Source organism: Trachymyrmex septentrionalis, unplaced genomic scaffold, assembly GCF_001594115.1.
Source record: "Trachymyrmex septentrionalis isolate Tsep2-gDNA-1 unplaced genomic scaffold, Tsep1.0 scaffold24, whole genome shotgun sequence".
Taxonomy (NCBI): Eukaryota; Metazoa; Arthropoda; class Insecta; order Hymenoptera; family Formicidae; genus Trachymyrmex; species Trachymyrmex septentrionalis.
The window spans coordinates 1,117,350-1,135,390 of NW_017305397.1; the positions used below are offsets into that span (position 1 = coordinate 1,117,350).

Consider the following 18,041-nt stretch of genomic DNA (forward strand, 5'->3'; position numbering starts at 1 on the left):
ACTGAAGGAACAAATGCTTTAAATGCATTGCTGGGTGCTGATACGACGAGTATTAAAATTTCCAGTAACTGGTCCAATGCAGGACCAGCAGAAATATTTTCCCTATAAATGAGATAATTTATATTTTTTATTAAAATCGTGACATTCAATCCTTAGAAGGCAATATATTTTCTGTTTAATATTCTATAATAAACTATACAATTTTCTTAAAAATAATAAAAATTTTTATTTTAACCCTAATCTCAGGACAAATTTAATATAAGTGAATAAAATAAAATAAAATTCATAAAAAGTATTATTTAGTAAAATAAGAAAATTAACGAACATATTTTTATTATTTGTAATAATCTAATATTATTTTTTGAGAATTAAATAGTTTTTTGCTTTCATATTATAATACTTTATACAAACCTGGTATAAAGTTGCAGCATGCCTTGAACCGCGTTTTGCATAAATTCAGGACCTAATTGTTGTTGTAATACTGAAAATGCCGAGTGTAGAAAGCTAAGTAATAATTCACATATACTCTGACACCTTATCACATAAGACAATAATTCTAATGTCCTGTTTATTATTGATTCTAAACATGAATGCAACATCTTTTTTATAATCGTTGACGATGACGCACAATCTTCTAGTAGCTGAGTCAGTGGCATTATCGTAATCGAAATTGTCGATTCAGAAGGCACTGGTTGCCCTTGCATACCCAAAGGTGCTGATAGAGCTAATATCATAGTACCTAAAAGCAAAACATTTTAAATTTATACATATTTTTGTTAAAGAAAAAGATAGTTGGTTTACGAAATAATGACTTACCCAACAACCTTTGCCTTGTTGCTGCATCACCAGGTGGTAATATAATCCCATTTATCAATGCCCTACGTAGAACTTTAATTGTATCTGATTTCAAGTACGGATACGCGCCCATAGAAATTAGATTCCGGAAAGTTGGTTGGTCCCATAAGATGGGCTTTAAAATGGCGGTGATACTTTGGAAAAGATGAATGGCAGAGTGAATGAGATTTGCAGGAGGTGAATGATCACAGGACGCAGTGTACGTTGTTGCCCAAACACACGAATCGATGCAATGTTGACAGAGCGCTTCCTTAGGTTTTTCCGATCTTCTGGCTATCCAGTGACACCATGCTTGAAGAGAAGCCAAAAGCTGTGAATGTCTAATAGCGCAAATCAATACATAACAAGTACATCATCGTTATGGCTATATATTATTGATTGTTCATATAAGAACACATAAGAGATAGCCAAGAACTTACACTTCTATGAGATCTATTACGATAGCAGATGGTTGGATCGCCGCTTTATATAGTTGATTATCTCTCGCAAACATACACGCCTCCAGAGTTTGTGATACAACTTCCTCTGCTAAGCTTTGATCGATATTTGTTTGATCTCCTATTGACACAGATAATTATATTTTTTTGTAGAATCAAAAACTGATAAATCATTTAACTGCTTACCGATGAAAAGAGAATATAATCTAGTTAAAGCTTGTGTAGTTGATGCAAGATCTCTCAGATGTGCATGCACATTTGATGCCTCTGTATCATTTAATAAAATAACTTGGCCATTAGCAACTGCTGCGCCTAATTCACCGAAAATAATTAATCCTTCTCTCCATGAACGATACTAAAAAATATCCAATATAAATATTTTCATAATAAAGACATAGATATATTTTGCCAATTAAAAATTACCAATAGCGTAAATATCGGGATAGGGGAGATGTCAGCAATTTTTGCCAAACATTCTATATTGCATCTTAGAAAGTGTTGCCACTCTGTTTCTTCCTGAAAAAAAGATCATGAAATTTTCTACAAATATAATATGGATATAATTATTGATATATATAATCTTAAATAAATATAATTATTGATCTATATGTAATACATAAATATTAACAATTATATATATAATAATTAACAAAGGATCGTTTTCTATGGCTGAATTAGTTTGCACTTTTGGAACTTGTAGTAAGATAAATATATGTTTGATATTCGATTGAAAACAAGAAAAAGAATTCTAGTGCAATTTAGTGCAGGAATAAAAAACAGACTTTATATAATATTTAATTACTAATAATTATATTTAGAATACAGGCATAATTATTGATTTAAGTAAAAGTTTATACAATTCTTGTAATTAAACTTACATTCTCGTCTAGACTTTCCGTGTCGAGATCTCTCAATACTCGAGCATTAAGCTTGAAACTCATTTTTTGTAAAATCCGTTCCGCAAGGGCTAAGGCGACGGCAGAATATCGCGATTGAGTGCTCTCCAAAAGAGTTGTCCAAACATCTAGACAACGCAAATATCCATTTACAGTAGAAGCTTGCTGGAATGTATGATGGCACAGTACTTCCAATAATGTATTTACTGGAAACTTTGAGCTCGACTCCATCCTTTTCATGTGATTTGTTATAAATAATTGCAAAAACTCTGTCATTTTTTCCATGTAGCTGAAAAAATAAAAATTTTATTTCGCATATTGAGAATTTATCAAGATTCTTTAAAAATGCATTTGATGCGTACCTCTCTTCTACCGAATCCAGACGTTCCATTAACTGGAATAAACCAACACCATTCTGAAATATCTCCAATAACAAAGTGTCAGTTGCATCGGGCGAACAGAATGGTCTGTATAAAAGCTCGTTGATTGTAGTTAAAGCTTGAACTGCCATCTCAATTTGCTTGCTATTCTGTGAAAACGTTGACAAATACATAGTTTCTCAATCTGCTACTATACATTCTTCCATGGAAATAAAATCTTACCATTGCATCGTGATACTTGGCACATGAAAAAATGGCATCTAATAAGTTAGTAGAAATACTGCCTGACACGTCTATCCAACTAAATAGATGTGCCAGAACTTCAAGAGTAGCTGTGCACACTTCACTGGTACCTATTGCTAATCCCTCGACATCTAGTACTGCGCGGGCGGGTGCAAGACTTTGTCCACTGGTAGGCGATGGAGGTGGTGTCACTGTCCCAGAACGGCTTTGCAATTTTGTAGTTTCTTTCAAAAGAACTGTTAAAAGTAACAAAGTGAATTACAAAATCATTCATAATTTCATATGTTACACGTACATGTTTATAAGGTATCCTCAACTTTGGTAATATACCTGTAAGTGTATCCAAAGTTAGAGGCACTTGTGCACTTAATAATCTGAACAGCTCGCTTTTCCTGTGCATTGGTAAATCCTCTCTCGGCGTGGCTAGTTCTTCTGAAGCTGTTCTCAAATATACGAGTCCCAGCAGTCTTGTGTGTTTATGGCTTAGCAACTGTTTCACAGAAACCAATGTAATATATAGCCAACTTCATATTATATAATAAATAACAATAAATAAAGGGCAAAGTAAGAGTCAACACAATCATATTATGTATTGTCTCGGTAGTCTAAAGACTTAGGACGCTCGGAATGCAAGAAATCCGGGTTCGACTCCCGCCTAAGGCAATATTTTTCGCAATAAGTTTATTACAGTTTTTTAAGATTTGGGGGGATTATTAATATTTCGGATTGATTGTGTTGAAAGTTCGACAACCATATCGGCACGCAATTATTATTTCTGAAATTAATTCATTTAAATGAATATATATAGTAGTTCAACATCTTAACATTCAGAGAATTCACCGAAGTGGCGCTTCGTATCTAAAGTAATATATTTAACATAAACGGTCTTGTTTCCAATCATATCATATTATATATTTTAATATGTAGAAAGATATTACAAACCTGTAAAATATTAGAGTAAAAATCTGGATAGAAATGTGGCCAGTCGTGTCTCGCTATATCCACTACCAATTTCACTACTTTATTTCTCACAAAAGACGCAACGTCCCTTTCCAACGACAGTGTATACAAAGTGGATCTTGTAAGAGCTCTATCTTCCCAGGGAAGGATGGGCCATCGTCTGCTGATAGTTGTCTGTCAAATAATTCAGTCTGAGAAGTATCGGATCGCCGAAAAGAATATTATTGGTATTATTGATACTTTCCAACAAGGCATACAGTACAATACAGTAATCATTTCATCTTTGCTTAATATTATCAAACAACAAGAATGTAATGATTCACTGAATGCTTTCCATTAAGTAACACAAGTAGATACAAGTGTTATTTATTATTACTCTCTGTATGGTAAGAAAGAAAAAAATGACGTTTGTATCGACTTGTATTACTAAATAGAAAGTATCATTAAATGAAAAGCATATACTATGTATAATCTGTATCTTGTGCTGTAAAGCATCCTATGTTTTTATCTGTAAAATGTGGCTCACGTAATTACCTCCAAAGTGGATAGAGCAAACATACTGACATAGTGATTGCTCGTGGAGGACAAAAAATGTAGACAGGGTTTCCAGGAGTCGATCTGCCCGGCAAACTCTTGGAAGCTGCGCTCAATCGTGCGTTTCCTCTCATTCGTCGTCTCCGGGCAGAAGAACTCCGTCATGAGCTGTTCCAGATTCTGCAAAGCGGCCGCATCGTCGTCCTGGAAATATTCGCGCACTTTTCGCAAATTTTTCCTTCACTTTCCTCACGCGTTTGACAAGATCTGCGCGGTACCCCGATAAAATAAGACACGGGCGTGCCATCTTTTTATTGTGGATACAGCGAGATCGCTCGAATCTCTTTACCATGATAGCTTCTGTGGGAGGTGTTGCAAACGTGCACAAAAAATGCAGTGTAAATATATTGGTAAATATATAAAACAAGGGAGGTTAGATCTTCACTTGTCAGACGTCATTTTTCGATCATCAGACATCTGGAGCCCCTGGACCTTCTGGACGGCTTCGACGGTGTCCCGTCACGTCCCGTGCGCAGTCGCGTGCGCAGTACGTTCGCATTTCGCACGAGGATACTATCAATCGGTGGATATTTGCACAACCGGAACCTGATCACCTGATTGGAGCATCCTAAGGGAGTATTCTAGTTTGTCGGATCAAAAAAATTGATTTTTTTTTTAATTGCATTTTCGGAAAGTTGATAGTCTTGAAAATATATTACCAAAGCTGTTCACAGAAATAATGTAAAATAACTGAGTTATTCCTTGTTTACTAAAATGATCCGTAGGTAGAGATTAAGCGCGTTAGAGCTTTGGTCCGCCGAACGGAAATCCGATTACTATTGCTTGAACACAGGAACATCTGCCTATTTCAATTTCTTTTTTTATTCTTGTTCGATCTGTTTAGGTTTTTAGGACACAGAGAAAATCGTTTAGTACTGTTTTGAACTCCGAATCAAAAAGTTATAAGAGAAACAGAAAGCAGCCTGTAAGAAATGGATCGTCGTCATTCTAGAGACTCTGTAAAACGTACTGATAGAAAAACTAAAAGAAAATTTCAATCGATTTACTGTGAAAAGGGAAAACAGAGTTGGCGAATACGAGTGCCGCAAAATTAGCAAGAATACAAAATGAGGAAATTTTAATTGAACAATGTAAGTACTATATATAACATATATAATATATATTTGTACAAAATTTCAAGACTTTGAAGAGATAAGGAATATTAAAAATATCTGCAGCCGTACTGTACCGCTTTAAATTTAGAGATTAAATTTGCAGATATAAATACAAAATCTGTAATATAAAACAATCAATAAAGTAAAATAAGAGCTGTGAGCAAACGCCAGGTGTTCTTTGTTACTAAAATATTTTTTAATTATACTTATGTGTCTAAAATATCAGTCATGATGTTTTTAATCTTCTTAATCTTCTGTACGTTTTTTTTTAGTTCAGACATTAACACATAAGATTTAATACTGTATTATAATAATCTGCGTTAAATTTGAAGTTTTATGTATTGCCTTCCTGTAATTATTAATTAATTGTATGACGAATTAGACTTTATATAACTTTCCTTCAATTTTTATATAATCTTATCCTTATATCTTAAAACCAAACTTTACTTGATTTATTACTTTTACAAAGTTCATATATCCCCACAATCATTCCTTGAAATATGCTAACACATTTGATATCTAATCAAGAAATCAATAGTTTTAATTGCATTCTCTATTAAAGATTAATCCAGTCTTTAATAAATTAACTGTTAATTTAATTGCATTTGTATCATGCAGGACTGATCTTTATAAAAAATATGTAATTTTTAATCTCTCTCCATGCTTAATATTATTAGCTGATATATATAAAACAATAATTTATTTAAAGAATAAGATAAAGACATACTTAATTTTCTTTATAAATTTATTTACTTGAATTATATATTCAATTCAATTTTGCCATAGTCGTAAAACTTTGTCTTTTCCACCTGAAGCGACTCGTAGACCATCTGGTGACCAGTCGACTGCATAAACTTCATCAGCGTGACCAGGTAAATCTTGACTTAATTTTTTAGTTTTTATATTCCAAACTATAGAAAGGATTATGTTACTTCCAACTATCTAAGATCCTGAATTGATAAGTTTTCGTATATCTGACAGTGTATTTACCCTTTAAAGTTGAATCCGCGCTGCCACTGACCAGCAGACGAGAGTCAGCGCTCCAAGCTATCGAATAAACCGCTTGAACGTGACCTCTTAATGAAGCGATATATGTGCCGGTATTAGATTCCCACAGTTTAATGGACTTATCGAAGGATGCAGACGCAATTAAACGACCATCCGGCGAGAATTTAACGTCGTTGATAAGCTGCTGATGGCCCGTCATTCTTGCTGAAAAATATTTTCACAATATATTTCTTACAGTTGATTGATTTAATTGTATGTTAAAATCATGCAATGTACCAATAGGTTTCTTCTCTTTTTCTGGCTTCCATAGGAACAATGTAAAATCATCAGATCCAGACACAAGCTTCTCTTCACCTACAGTTTCATACTGCTTTTTTGCATATTCTAATGGACTGTCTGTTTGGTTTGCAGTCAATCCCAATTGAAAAGGTCCAGTCCTAAGCACATAATCGACATTCAAGGCTAAAGTGTTTACCCAATGAGCGTGGCCTTCTAAGGTTCTACACAATACGCCCTGAAATTGACTTAATCAGTTGAAAATATAAATGGATGCTAATAATTTTAAATCCTCGATACATACGTCCTCCGCTCTCCACACTTTGATAGTCCTGTCTTGAGAAGCAGAATAAATAAGACCGCTCCCACCCCACTTAACACAGGTCACACTTTTCGTATGTCCAGACAAAACCCGACAAGTTTGTGCTCGTTTTGTGTCCCAAATTCGTACGTCGCAGTCCTTAGACGAACTCGCTAAATACATGCACTCTGGATTCTTATGGTAGGGTTCCCAGCATAGAGACGTCACCCACATTCTGTGTCCTGTCATGGCTTTTCCTACATGAAAAAATATGGAAAGAAGTTAATTCGTGCCAGAGAAGAAAGTAAGCTAGATGAATGTATTTTCTATATCTCTACCCATTTGTTTGCCTGTGTTGGGATCCCATAAATAAATCAAGCCATTTTTACATGCAGATGCTAGCTTAGTCCCACAGGACGACCAGGCAATGCACAAGACCCAGTGTCTATGACCTTCACATATATAATGCGGCGTTTGCGTATAGATATCCCACAATCTGACTGTTGTGTCACCAGAACCACTGGCTAGATGTTTGCCATCCGGTGAAAACGCAACGGATATAACTGCTTCCTTATGACCTGTATAAACAAAATACATTTATAAATATTCGTTTTATTAGATATTGGAGTGCTGCATGGAATTGCTGATGACCTTCTAAAGATCCGGTGCATCTCGTGACAGCTCTGACTTTAAATACTGCCTGTGGCTGATATATAATCTCCACTACGTCTTCGCTGATACTGAAATCTTTGCCAACATACTTCTCTAATACATCTGTGACTTCTACATTATTTACATAAAATGCCAGAGGCAACGGCTCTTCTTGCTGCAGCAGAGCATTGCAAATTGCTTGCAATTTATCTACAGTGATATCAACTGGCAGGTCCAACAGGCCACCAGGCAGAATTTCGCCAGTGTCCGATTTAAAACGAGATAGAACCCTTTTGACCTCAACATCCGCCGGAGCGGTGTCGGTCTCGTCGTCGAGTTTCCTTTTACTCATCTTTATAAAATTACAAAATTAAAAGGAGATGTGTATACTTGAAATATTCTTTCCAAAAACATGCCTCGTTGTGTTTAATTCAGCATCTCAAGCACACACGTGTTGTCAGCTGTGATTCATTTTAGTTCACTTACACATGTTAAGATTGGTTAGATGGCAGCAGTGCATTTGACTTTAAATGATGCCGCATGAATGAGTTCTTTCTTTAACTAGGTTTTCAAATCTCAATAAAGAGGCAAAAAGACACAATGGCATCTACTTCGTTGGAAAATGTTGAGGACAAGGAACAAGAGGATCCCATTAGATGCATATTCTTTGCTGAATTTCACCATATAGTGGGACCCAAAATTACATGCCAGGTTAGGTCATGCATTGTGAAGATGTAATTAAATATTTTGTTTGTGTTTGTAATTTACGGTAATTATATTATTTTACAGGTGCCTGATAATTACATATCTAAAGATATTTTCGACAATGTCAGTGTTTACATCATACCAAAAGCACAATTACAAAGAAGTACCATTACAATGTAAGTTTAAGTAAAAATGCAAAAAAAAGTTACCTGATCAAATTCTTTATGTTTTATTTAAGAACTTTCTTTTCTTTTAGCACACTAAAGGATTATAAAATCTTAGGTTTTCCCGTGAAGATTGACGATAAAAAATACGCAAGAAATGCATTTTACTTCAATTTGTGTTTTGTCTGTGATTCAAACGCTCGTACTGTTCATTACGAACCAGTGGTTAAGAAAATGTCGGATTTTTTGGTAAGTTTTTTTTATGGATTTTTTAATGGAATTTTCTATATCTTTAATATTTTGAAAATATAGCAATTTGTACACCTAATTTTCATGTAATTGTCAGATGGCTCTGGAAATAGAGAATTGCTTTCTGTCTGCATCGGATGACAAGACTAGATTGGCAGAGATGCTCGCACAAGTCATGCAGGATTTGAATCTACACAAAATGTGTACATTGACTGGTAAATTTCATATATATTTAAAATGTCTCATCATGATATGTCATGTGTGATATGTCATGTGTGATATTTTATTAGAAGGAACAATGACATCGCATTTGAAAGTTGTGAGATTGGCGCCTGAGCCAAAACCAGTTCTTGATCATCAAGTACCAATATTTTTGGAAGACAGGGATACATTCCAGAATGATCAATGGGATTTGACCACGCAACAAGTATTGCCTTATATCGACGGCTTTAATCATGTGGCACGCATAGCGGCTGAGGCCGATGTAGAGAATAATTTAGTCAAAAGCTGCGTGCAAAATCTTGTGTACGAGACATTTGACAAGAGAAATAGCATTTCCTTATTGATTATATTATATGTGACATTCTTCTGCTTGCAGATATTATGGAGTTGTAACGCTGATCCCAATATTTCAATATAGCAACGTCTATGCAGTGACTCCAAAATTACGAAAATTGCCGGATGATGTAAAATTACAGGAAAGATGTATAGCATATGCTTCTAAATTAGGTGAGTGATTTTTCGAACGCGTTATGATTATTTTAAAATCGCGACAAAGCTTGTTTTTGTTTATAGCTAGACAACCTGCACACTTTAGAGACATATATCGTATGTATTCAAGTATGACTTACGGCGTTAGTATGAAAGACTTATGTCAACGTCTCAATCCACAAAATCTCAGAATAAATGAAAGAAGATTGGTACAATTTGGCTTGATTGAGGGACTTATTAGAAGGGTATATAATGTGAGTAGCTTTCACATTGCAGTACTGTATAACGGTATATTAATTCAATCATCTCTTACAGTATCCCGTACTTCTTCCTGGTGCATCTTGCAGCGAAGAAGCAAAAAATAATCCAATTTACAAGTATTTCACAGGAACCTACAGCCTCGATGAAATATGCTGTAGCACGGGCCAATCTGCCGCGCAAATTGAAGATATTATCGAACGCGATCCGTACGTTCTAATGATATGGAAGTGATGTGTCACAAAAAAGACTTAATGAAAGACTAAATTTTCTATAAACTTGTACATAGCTGTGTAAAAATTCTAATATATATCATATATAATGTACAAATATAATTACAAGAAAAAAAGCTTAAATTATATTAAAATTAAAAGTTCTAATCAAAGAGATTTATATATATATATATATATATATATATATTATATATAATCTCTTACGTATATGTATAATGAAATCAAAGATATACGTAATTTATTATTTTTTATATATTAGATTTAAATCTTATATTTATTTCTCAGCTTGATGAAATAATTCATTGAATAGTTTCAATCATTCGTTTCACTTCATTAATATAAATATCGGGAACTTTGTTTTCTCTCATTTCTTGACACTTTCGTTCCATCGCATCTTGTAATTTCTTCTTACGCATTGCAGTTTCAGTACGTATTGCCAGGCCTTCTTCGAACATTTTTTGCCTCTGAGCAATGCGTTCTCGTTCTTTTTCATTTACCTATCCAAGCGAAATAAATGAATAATATAATCAATACTGTGTTGTATGAAAAATATATATGTATACATATTATTGTATACATTCAATATATCAACCAATATATATATTTTTTCAGATATACGAAGACAAATGGTACAAACCTGCTTTAATATTTCACTGCGATGAATTAAAGCCTGTTGCTGTTTTTGCTCGAGTTCCTTCTTTTCTTTAGAAAAAGATGCTTGTTGTACACGTACAATCCTTTCAAATTCTCGCCTCTCCCGTTCGATTTCGATGGCTTGCATTATTCGCTTATTGTTTACTTGTACCTCTCTTTCTTTTTGAAGAATTCTTAGAGCTTCCAATTTTTTTAAAGCTTCTTCCTTCTCTTTCCGTCTCCATTCTCGTTCTACTTCTTCCTGAACTCGAGCCGCGTTGATTTCATCAATTTGCGCCTGCAAATTTATCGCCGCGATTTGTTCGCAGTTATTAATAACTTATTCTATTATTTACTACTCATTAAATGTTTCTTTGAAATAAATTATGATATATTACGCATTAAAAATAGACGTCAGAAAAACAGGACTGATCTATTATGTTCAATGTACATTAATAGTTTTAATTAATTTAAGCGAAAAGAGCATTACGGAGTGCGATGTATGGTACTTAATTCCCTGTTCAACAAAAATAATCACGATAAAAAAAACGCGAAGCGCAATTTCGAAAGGAGAACACGTAGATAGCGAGGTCTGACGTGGCGCTCGTGGATTCATTGACCCTCGACAACAGGTAGTTGAGACACGCAAGGATGTATGTAGGTAATTATAGAAGAAGTATATGGAACGATACGTGCAACGCAATATGATATATCGTGCAAATTATTGCATTTACATTAGCGAAAATTCACGATCTTCTCTAGTTTATAAAATATATTTTTGTAGAATTTTTTATATAATATAACTTATCTAATGTAACTAATTATAACTGTTATCTAATGTAACTTACATAATAGATGTACTTATGCGAAGTTTTAAAGTTCAACATATAATACCTGAAGCTCGTATGCTTGCACCGTTCGCATCGCCATTCTGGTTCTCTCTCGCTCTTTTTTCAATCTTTCTAATTTCTGTTCTTCCGCTTTTCTTGCCTCTCTCTCCTCTTTTAGTCGATGATAATTCTGTATCCTAAAAAGTTAAATTTGATAAAAATCATATTTTTTCAAGGAAATATTAAAGAGATGATTTCAAGGTAGTTAATTTTAAAAATTGATACGTGATTTTTAAAAGCCTTGGAAAAACCTTAAATCTATAATTCTATTTTCTTCCTCTTCCATAGCCTTAAAGTGTTTCAATTGTTCATTCCCTTCTGCAATTTCCTGTCGCACTTTTGCGTTTTCAGCCTCCTTGTTGCGTAGCTTCTCGATCTCGTCTTGCTGCCACGCTATATTATTTAAATTGATAAGCCGGCTTTCCTCCTGCTTTCTCTCAAATTCGATAATCCGTTGTTCCTCGTTTTCTATGATCTGCTCCTGCAAGATCTTAGCGAATCGTAGCCTTTTAGCTGCCTTCTCTTCTTCTTTTCGCGATTCTTCCTTGATTGCCCATCTCCTCTCTTCTTCTATCATGTCGTTCAACCGTTTCTCTTCCTCGAGAAGCTCTTGTCCCATCAATTTTTTTTCTGCGATCTGCAAATGGATAGCTAAATGTATGAAAATTAGACATTACCAAGATGTTATGTCATATGCGGGATTCTATTATAAAATCAATGGGTTACTTGAGCGTCGCGGATAGCTCGGCATTTAGTTTGCAAGATGATACGATTGCACTTCTGTATCTCCTCCTCTTGCTCTAGACGCATGTTGTACGCCCGCTCGAGGATGTGCATTGTTCTTTTTTTCGCTTCCTCCTCAATCTCTTTCGTTCTTGGATCCTTCTCACGATCCTTTTTCATATCCATAACGCGAATTGCCTGTTTCCGTGCCAAGCTCTCTTTCGTCAGTTTCTCCCTCTCTTTTTCCGCAGTTTCCACAGCCGTTTGTCTCTCTTCCTTCGTGATCACGCGGCTGCGTTCCTTTAGGTCTTCGTATTCCTTTCTTGTCATGATCTTCGGATAGACCATAGGCTCCTTCGAAGGAATCAAATATTTCCTCGTACCGCTCTTATCCCTTATCTTCCCGATCTATCAATATCATCAATATTTTACAAAACTATTTTAATTTTACAGATGAATTTAAATAGGACATTTCAAAAATTTTTTATTTAATACAGCAGTAATTGTAACGAACAAGGAATTAAGTCATATCAATAGTTCGTTTTTTTCTGAGGACAGGATGTAAACCGAATAACCACTTAAGGGGTATGACCACCTTAATGGGCATAAAAACAGCAATAAATCCAAAAATTTTTTTTAGTTTAAAAAATAATTTTATATAAAATCAAATTAAAGCACTGGTTAGTGCATATATTAAAGTCCACAAAAAAATTTTTTTTATTTTTTTTTTTTGCATTCAAAATAACGGCGCTACCGGTGACATAATCTAGTACGTTTTTGTTTTGGAGGTGCTCCGAGGCTTTATATCTAATAACATCCACAAATTTTGACTTAGAGCAAAAAAAGAAATTTTTTTAAATGTACATTAAAATATCTAGACAGAAGTACATAGGGGTGAAAATATGATATTTTCAAAAATGGCAGGTATTTGAAGACACACCTGCATTTTTTGCTAAAAAAATTTTATGAAAAACTGTTCATAAAATAAAAAGTTTTTTATATATCGAAAAATCCCTATTTACTTCTTTGCGGAATGTGCCTCTAGAAGTTGCAATTAAAATTCGAACCCATTCCGATAAAAATTATTCGAATTATTTGTCAAGCCGATTTGAAAAACGTTTTGAGAAAAATTAATAGCGCCTTTATTTTGGATATAAAAAAAAATTAAAAAAAATTATTTTGTGGATTTTAGTATATATATGCACTAACCAGTGCTTTAATTTGATTTTATATTAAATTATATTTTAAACTAAAAAGAATTTTTGAATTTATTACTCTTTTTATGCTCGCTAGGGTAGCCATATCCCTTAATGTAATCGTGGGACAGAGTTTTCAAAATTATTATAAAATTCATATGAAATCTCTATGTACAATCCGATAATTATATATGCAACCACAAGAAATCATTGTATGATATATTAAATAAAATCGTATATTTTACCAAATGATTTCGTATGTGGTGAAAAAAATTATTTGTAATTAGATGAAATCATATGAAATCATATAATCTGTGGGACAATATTTCAGCTAGTGGTTATCCCCTTGATGCAAACTGCATTACCTCTTTTCCTTCATACGCGCTACTTCTTTTCAGATGAATCGGCCTATTTCCGAGTGTATGTTCGCACGTCGATGGTAGATGGATCGTGTATATACCCGGTGGAAATCTGGAGTCGCCGCGATACTCCAAATTGGATTTCGTCCTCCGTACCATGGTCGACATGATGTACGTGTTAGGATTGCCGGGGAATACCTTCTTAGGGGAAGAAATGTCACTTATGTCACCCAGACAGCGGCCGCAGGATCTCGCGTGCAGGATCGTGTTCTTTCATTGGGATATCGTGCTATCGCCTCCGTCTGGAATTGTGCCGAGCGGCACTATTGACACCAGCAACGAAAGGTGAGAAAAGGTCCGGAGTAACCTGATAGGAACGCGGGCAACCGCGTCGAGCGAACGTCGTTAACTGTTTGCTGACGAGTAACCGTTCCTTTGTTTGTTCGATAGGAAGAATTATGAACGCCGCATGGGAATACAGGTGGCCGATTGTATTACCTGCAGGATCACGTTTCACGTCTACTGCGAGCGGATGACGATAACGAGCCATAATCTTGCAGATGAGATACAGTGAAGAAAGTGACCACTAGAAAGAAAGTTAAAAAAAATCATACAATATCTATACAGTACATTAATGCTGAATCAATATCTTTTAGAAACATTGAAAGCTGCAACAAAATTTGCATTGCAGCAAAATTTGTATCAACATCGTGAAATGTAGATTCTGTGTTGAAAAAAACATTAACATTTTAACATTCAATATTGCAACATTTTAGTAACGTTCTTTTAATAATGCTGTATAGAATATTCAGATGGTAGGAATTAATAAAATTGGAAATACACAAAGTGGTAATTTTGATCTTATAGTACAATTCTGAACGAAATAAGATTTGAATTTAATTTTCGGAGTTTAAGTTTAGTTTTTCCCTGTTTGGAATAGTTCTCTTTAAAACCCTTCACACTATAATATATAGGGTCAAGGTTAACAAACTTGACCCTTGAATTTGAATTCAAATTTTATATTCAGAATTGTACCATGTTCAAAATTGTACCATCTTACCCTATATGAATTCTCTCCCTCGTGAGGAGTACATAATAAATTGCATGAAAAAGTACATAGCATATAACGTACTGTTATTCTATCTATCTTATAAAATAAGAATGGTTGCGTGAAAGAGAGAGGCAAACAAAAAAAACCGAGAAGAAAAAAGGAGAAACTCTCCCTCTCTTTTTTTCTTTGTAAGCGATGTTCGTGAAATTACACTTATCGATATGTATGCGTACGCCTATCGCGTGAGCGAAATTAAGCGGAGGCCACGACGATACACTGTAGTCAGATAAGACAGATAAAAACAGGTTCACACTATCTGAAATGTGCCTGCTTTTTTTTTTTTTTTTTGATGCAAACGATCGGTCAATGGTTGCTACCGGAAGATAAAAGAAAGTACTACGTGTGTACCCCGAGTAAAATCCACACATCTGCAATATATCTATTTTTGAGGTAGCCCGTAAAGTAAATATCAAAATATTTACGTAATAAAAATTGTCGCACCACAGTATATCCAACGTTGCAACCCCGTTTGCTATCGCCCTCACGTACACGATCTCACCCCTACACTTGACCTTCCCCGCCAACAGTTGCCATGAGAACGTAATTCATACTCAAGATAGCTTAGAGCTATATTCTCTTTTCGCATGTAATTTATTTCTCATCAACATGAGTCATCACTTTTTTTTGTTTTTAGTCATTATCATTTTCTTCTTGTACTTCTTTTTTTTCTTAATATATTTTCTTGTTTTTCTTCTTCTTCTTCTTCTTTCTGTATATAAATTTGCGCGTCGCATTGTATTATGAGCAAACAGAACATTGTAGAATAACTCAAGTCCAATAACTAGGAAATTGCGTATCAACTTTATGGATATAATAATAATTATTTGATCAATATCGAAGGATAGAAGTTTCGTGCAAATTAATGGTTAAGAGTTCTTCGAATAGACAATTCGAGACAAAAGACAATCGATCGTCATATAGAGACGTGCTTTACGTACTCGTGAGTTAAATATAGCTCTAAGTTTCAGTCCTTGATGAGACTAGAGAGGAAGAATAGTCGATCTAATTTGAAAGGATCAGATTGTATGGAGTCTTCACGCTTGTGATAACAGAATGTGTGTTCTTCCCTATGAAAAAAATTTTTTTATGAAATATAAAAAGCGAGTATTATGTTTCAAACGCTCCAGTATATCGATTACAATGATAAGTAATTTATCATATTTAAGTATACTTACGCTTTTTTTAAACTTTAATGACTGTCAAATGAGTTATTACAAAAACAGTTGATGTTAACAGTCACTTCACATTAAATATTATTAAATAAAAAATATTTATAAATAACATAATATTCTACTTAATGGAACATTTGAAACTTAATAATTGTAAAAGTCATTCGTTTTATATTTTTTAATAATTGCTTTTTAATTAAACAATTAAAGCAATTTACTGTTTGCTTCGATAAAATGAATTTTATGACAATTATCTGGAAAAAAAAGATTTATTCGATATCATTTTTCAACTTCGAGGTATATCACTCTTTTTCGACTGTGCCACATTATATATTCCAATTTATCTCTTGCATAGAGTATTTATTTGCCTTTGATACTATAAATGTAGCTATTTAAATGAGAATTAATAATTTCTAGATCTACAATCTTGCAGATTACGTCACAGTCGAGTGTCCAGTCCGCGAAGAGAATTCACTGACGTTGATGGGTGTAGATCGTCGCCGTCCTCGCCTCGCCGTCGTCGTTGATCCAAGGGGAGTCTTAACGACCACAGCCCCCACGGTAACGACCTCGGCGTACCACGTGGCGCTGCTATGTTATACCTCGACGCGCCGATCACACTCGCGTGCTGCACACCGGCTCCGACGCATCGGTCTGTCGCGTCTGCGTTGCGCGCGATGCGTTAACGTCGCCGCATCATCGTCGTGGACATGAAATTACGGCAGATTATACAGACGGGATAGTCCGAAGTACGACGTGATGGATTATCGATAACATAAATCTACTGCATCTCCTAGTTTATAAGTAGGAATATCATCACGGGGTTAAACGCTAAAATAAAGGATCATGGAGATTAATACAAATTAAATATCAAACCTTGTCATTTTTTTTTTAATTTGTAAATATTATAATTAGTTGAGTTTGGAGTGATGGGAAAAGTACTTCAGTGATTGGACGCGTTTGCTCAATTGGAAGTGAATTTTTCGATGTGCGCTTCAAGTAAACGTGAAAGTCATCCGGATGAGCTGATGATGGACGTCTGGATGGAATCGTAGGTCCACCGTGATTCCCGCGAACATAGCGCAGATCTCCTGGCAGGATTCCATGCGTCCGAAGGATAATGGTCTGATCATCGTTATTATCATCAAGGAATGATAAATAAAGCGGACCGTTTCTGAAACTCCATCTATCGAGTGAGTGATTTTTTTTATTTAGAATTTTTTATATATATTCAATAATTATTATTCATTATTACTCTATAGCTTTATGTAATACAACCTTGACAAGTTAAAAATAAATCTTCTCGACAGTTTTCTTATTAAAGTATCCGGTTCTCGATGAATAATCGTCTACCTAATAAGATAAATCACATTCTCGAAATGGGCGCTTAATTTTTCTTGCTTGTTTATCAAAGGAACAGTTACGTGTAAACAGATCGATATAATTCAAACTACAGAAACACCTATTATCTGTCTTTATCCTGTTCTCTAGTGTTTCGCTCCTCGATAAGAATTCGAAGGATATTAACGCGAAATCGCGCGGTTTGTCAGGTCCGTGAAACGGATTTTCAATCGATATATAGTGAGTGCAAAAAGTATTCGTATAGAGAAAATATTTAAAAAAAACCTATTTTTAAAAAGTAAATATTATCTACCAAGAAATGAATCATCGAATTGATGAATCGATATAAATACAATGATTTCGACATCAATTTGACGTCAATTCGACGTTTAATTGATGATCATTTCTTGTTGGATAATTAACTACAATATTTATTCATAAAGAATAAAATTGACTGTATGTTTCTTAACATTATATATACCAAAAAGATGTGTAATTATATAAAAAGATGATTAATCATACAAAATATATCATCTGAAAAATAAGCGAAAATAAATAATTGTTGAATGCTCAAAAAGTATTC

General features: G+C 34.4%; 4 protein-coding genes across 6 annotated transcripts in view; 1 reads left to right on the plus strand and 3 right to left on the minus strand.

Annotated features, from left to right (window-relative positions):
* Positions 1 to 4,915, minus strand: part of LOC108748697 (exportin-6-B) — a 5,934-nt gene extending 1,019 nt beyond the window's left edge. The window contains exons 1-13 of the mRNA XM_018486975.1: positions 4,655 to 4,915; positions 4,306 to 4,509; positions 3,754 to 3,945; positions 3,142 to 3,301; positions 2,791 to 3,047; positions 2,551 to 2,717; positions 2,171 to 2,477; positions 1,716 to 1,808; positions 1,479 to 1,647; positions 1,275 to 1,413; positions 817 to 1,175; positions 412 to 739; positions 1 to 102 (exon numbers count right to left, since the gene is read on the minus strand). The exon at positions 1 to 102 is cut by the window's left edge and continues 5 nt beyond it. Coding sequence (XP_018342477.1) covers positions 1 to 102; positions 412 to 739; positions 817 to 1,175; positions 1,275 to 1,413; positions 1,479 to 1,647; positions 1,716 to 1,808; positions 2,171 to 2,477; positions 2,551 to 2,717; positions 2,791 to 3,047; positions 3,142 to 3,301; positions 3,754 to 3,945; positions 4,306 to 4,509; positions 4,655 to 4,657 — 2,480 coding nt within the window. The 5' untranslated portion in view covers positions 4,658 to 4,915. The remainder of the gene's footprint in view (positions 103 to 411; positions 740 to 816; positions 1,176 to 1,274; positions 1,414 to 1,478; positions 1,648 to 1,715; positions 1,809 to 2,170; positions 2,478 to 2,550; positions 2,718 to 2,790; positions 3,048 to 3,141; positions 3,302 to 3,753; positions 3,946 to 4,305; positions 4,510 to 4,654) is intronic.
* Positions 4,916 to 5,183: 268 nt separating this feature from the next.
* On the plus strand, positions 5,184 to 10,058 carry LOC108748696 (nitrogen permease regulator 2-like protein). 3 transcript variants are annotated; one of them, XM_018486971.1, is made up of 10 exons: positions 5,184 to 5,456; positions 6,267 to 6,352; positions 8,282 to 8,427; positions 8,506 to 8,597; positions 8,678 to 8,834; positions 8,932 to 9,049; positions 9,125 to 9,359; positions 9,433 to 9,563; positions 9,630 to 9,799; positions 9,861 to 10,058. In XM_018486971.1, the coding sequence occupies exons 3-10, from the start codon at positions 8,317 to 8,319 to the stop codon at positions 10,035 to 10,037; spliced, it is 1,191 nt and encodes a 396-aa protein (XP_018342473.1). In that variant the 5' UTR covers positions 5,184 to 5,456; positions 6,267 to 6,352; positions 8,282 to 8,316; the 3' UTR covers positions 10,038 to 10,058. The 3 variants fall into 3 exon arrangements, with proteins under 3 accessions (XP_018342473.1, XP_018342474.1, XP_018342476.1); XM_018486972.1 differs by having other exon boundaries at positions 6,296 to 6,352; XM_018486974.1 differs by lacking the exons at positions 5,184 to 5,456; positions 6,267 to 6,352 and having other exon boundaries at positions 8,346 to 8,427; positions 8,704 to 8,834.
* Positions 6,252 to 8,286, minus strand: LOC108748693 (notchless protein homolog 1). The gene is made up of 6 exons (XM_018486969.1): positions 7,717 to 8,286; positions 7,404 to 7,643; positions 7,069 to 7,322; positions 6,765 to 7,002; positions 6,471 to 6,692; positions 6,252 to 6,391 (listed from the first exon to the last, which is right to left on the minus strand). Exons 1-6 carry the CDS (start codon positions 8,066 to 8,068, stop codon positions 6,252 to 6,254), a joined length of 1,446 nt encoding a protein of 481 aa, XP_018342471.1. The 5' UTR covers positions 8,069 to 8,286.
* A 263-nt stretch (positions 10,059 to 10,321) lies between the features above and the next one.
* LOC108748627 (cilia- and flagella-associated protein 45-like) lies at positions 10,322 to 14,443 on the minus strand. Its single transcript, XM_018486877.1, has 6 exons — positions 13,844 to 14,443; positions 12,286 to 12,690; positions 11,811 to 12,196; positions 11,564 to 11,696; positions 10,674 to 10,967; positions 10,322 to 10,533 (listed from the first exon to the last, which is right to left on the minus strand). The coding sequence occupies exons 1-6, from the start codon at positions 14,003 to 14,005 to the stop codon at positions 10,336 to 10,338; spliced, it is 1,578 nt and encodes a 525-aa protein (XP_018342379.1). The 5' UTR covers positions 14,006 to 14,443; the 3' UTR covers positions 10,322 to 10,335.
* Positions 14,444 to 18,041: the final 3,598 nt, after the last annotated feature.

Bases quoted from the DNA above. Each gene is read 5' to 3' on its own strand.
- LOC108748693 (XM_018486969.1), bottom strand. From the start codon at position 8,068: ATGAGTAAAAGGAAACTCGACGACGAGACCGACACCGCTCCGGCGGAT. The intron at 7,323-7,403 runs GTAGAGATATAG...TTTTTCATGTAG, and splicing joins CAACACAGGCAAACAAATGG to GAAAAGCCATGACAGGACAC. The intron at 7,003-7,068 runs GTATGTATCGAG...AGTCAATTTCAG, and splicing joins AAGTGTGGAGAGCGGAGGAC to GGCGTATTGTGTAGAACCTT.
- LOC108748696 (XM_018486971.1), top strand. From the start codon at position 8,317: ATGGCATCTACTTCGTTGGAAAATGTTGAGGACAAGGAACAAGAGGAT. The intron at 9,050-9,124 runs GTAAATTTCATA...ATATTTTATTAG, and splicing joins CAAAATGTGTACATTGACTG to AAGGAACAATGACATCGCAT. The intron at 9,800-9,860 runs GTGAGTAGCTTT...CATCTCTTACAG, and splicing joins TTATTAGAAGGGTATATAAT to TATCCCGTACTTCTTCCTGG.
- LOC108748627 (XM_018486877.1), bottom strand. From the start codon at position 14,005: ATGTCGACCATGGTACGGAGGACGAAATCCAATTTGGAGTATCGCGGC. The intron at 12,691-13,843 runs GTAATGCAGTTT...TGATATTGATAG, and splicing joins GCGCGTATGAAGGAAAAGAG to ATCGGGAAGATAAGGGATAA. The intron at 10,534-10,673 runs GTTTGTACCATT...TCGCTTGGATAG, and splicing joins GCAGTGAAATATTAAAGCAG to GTAAATGAAAAAGAACGAGA.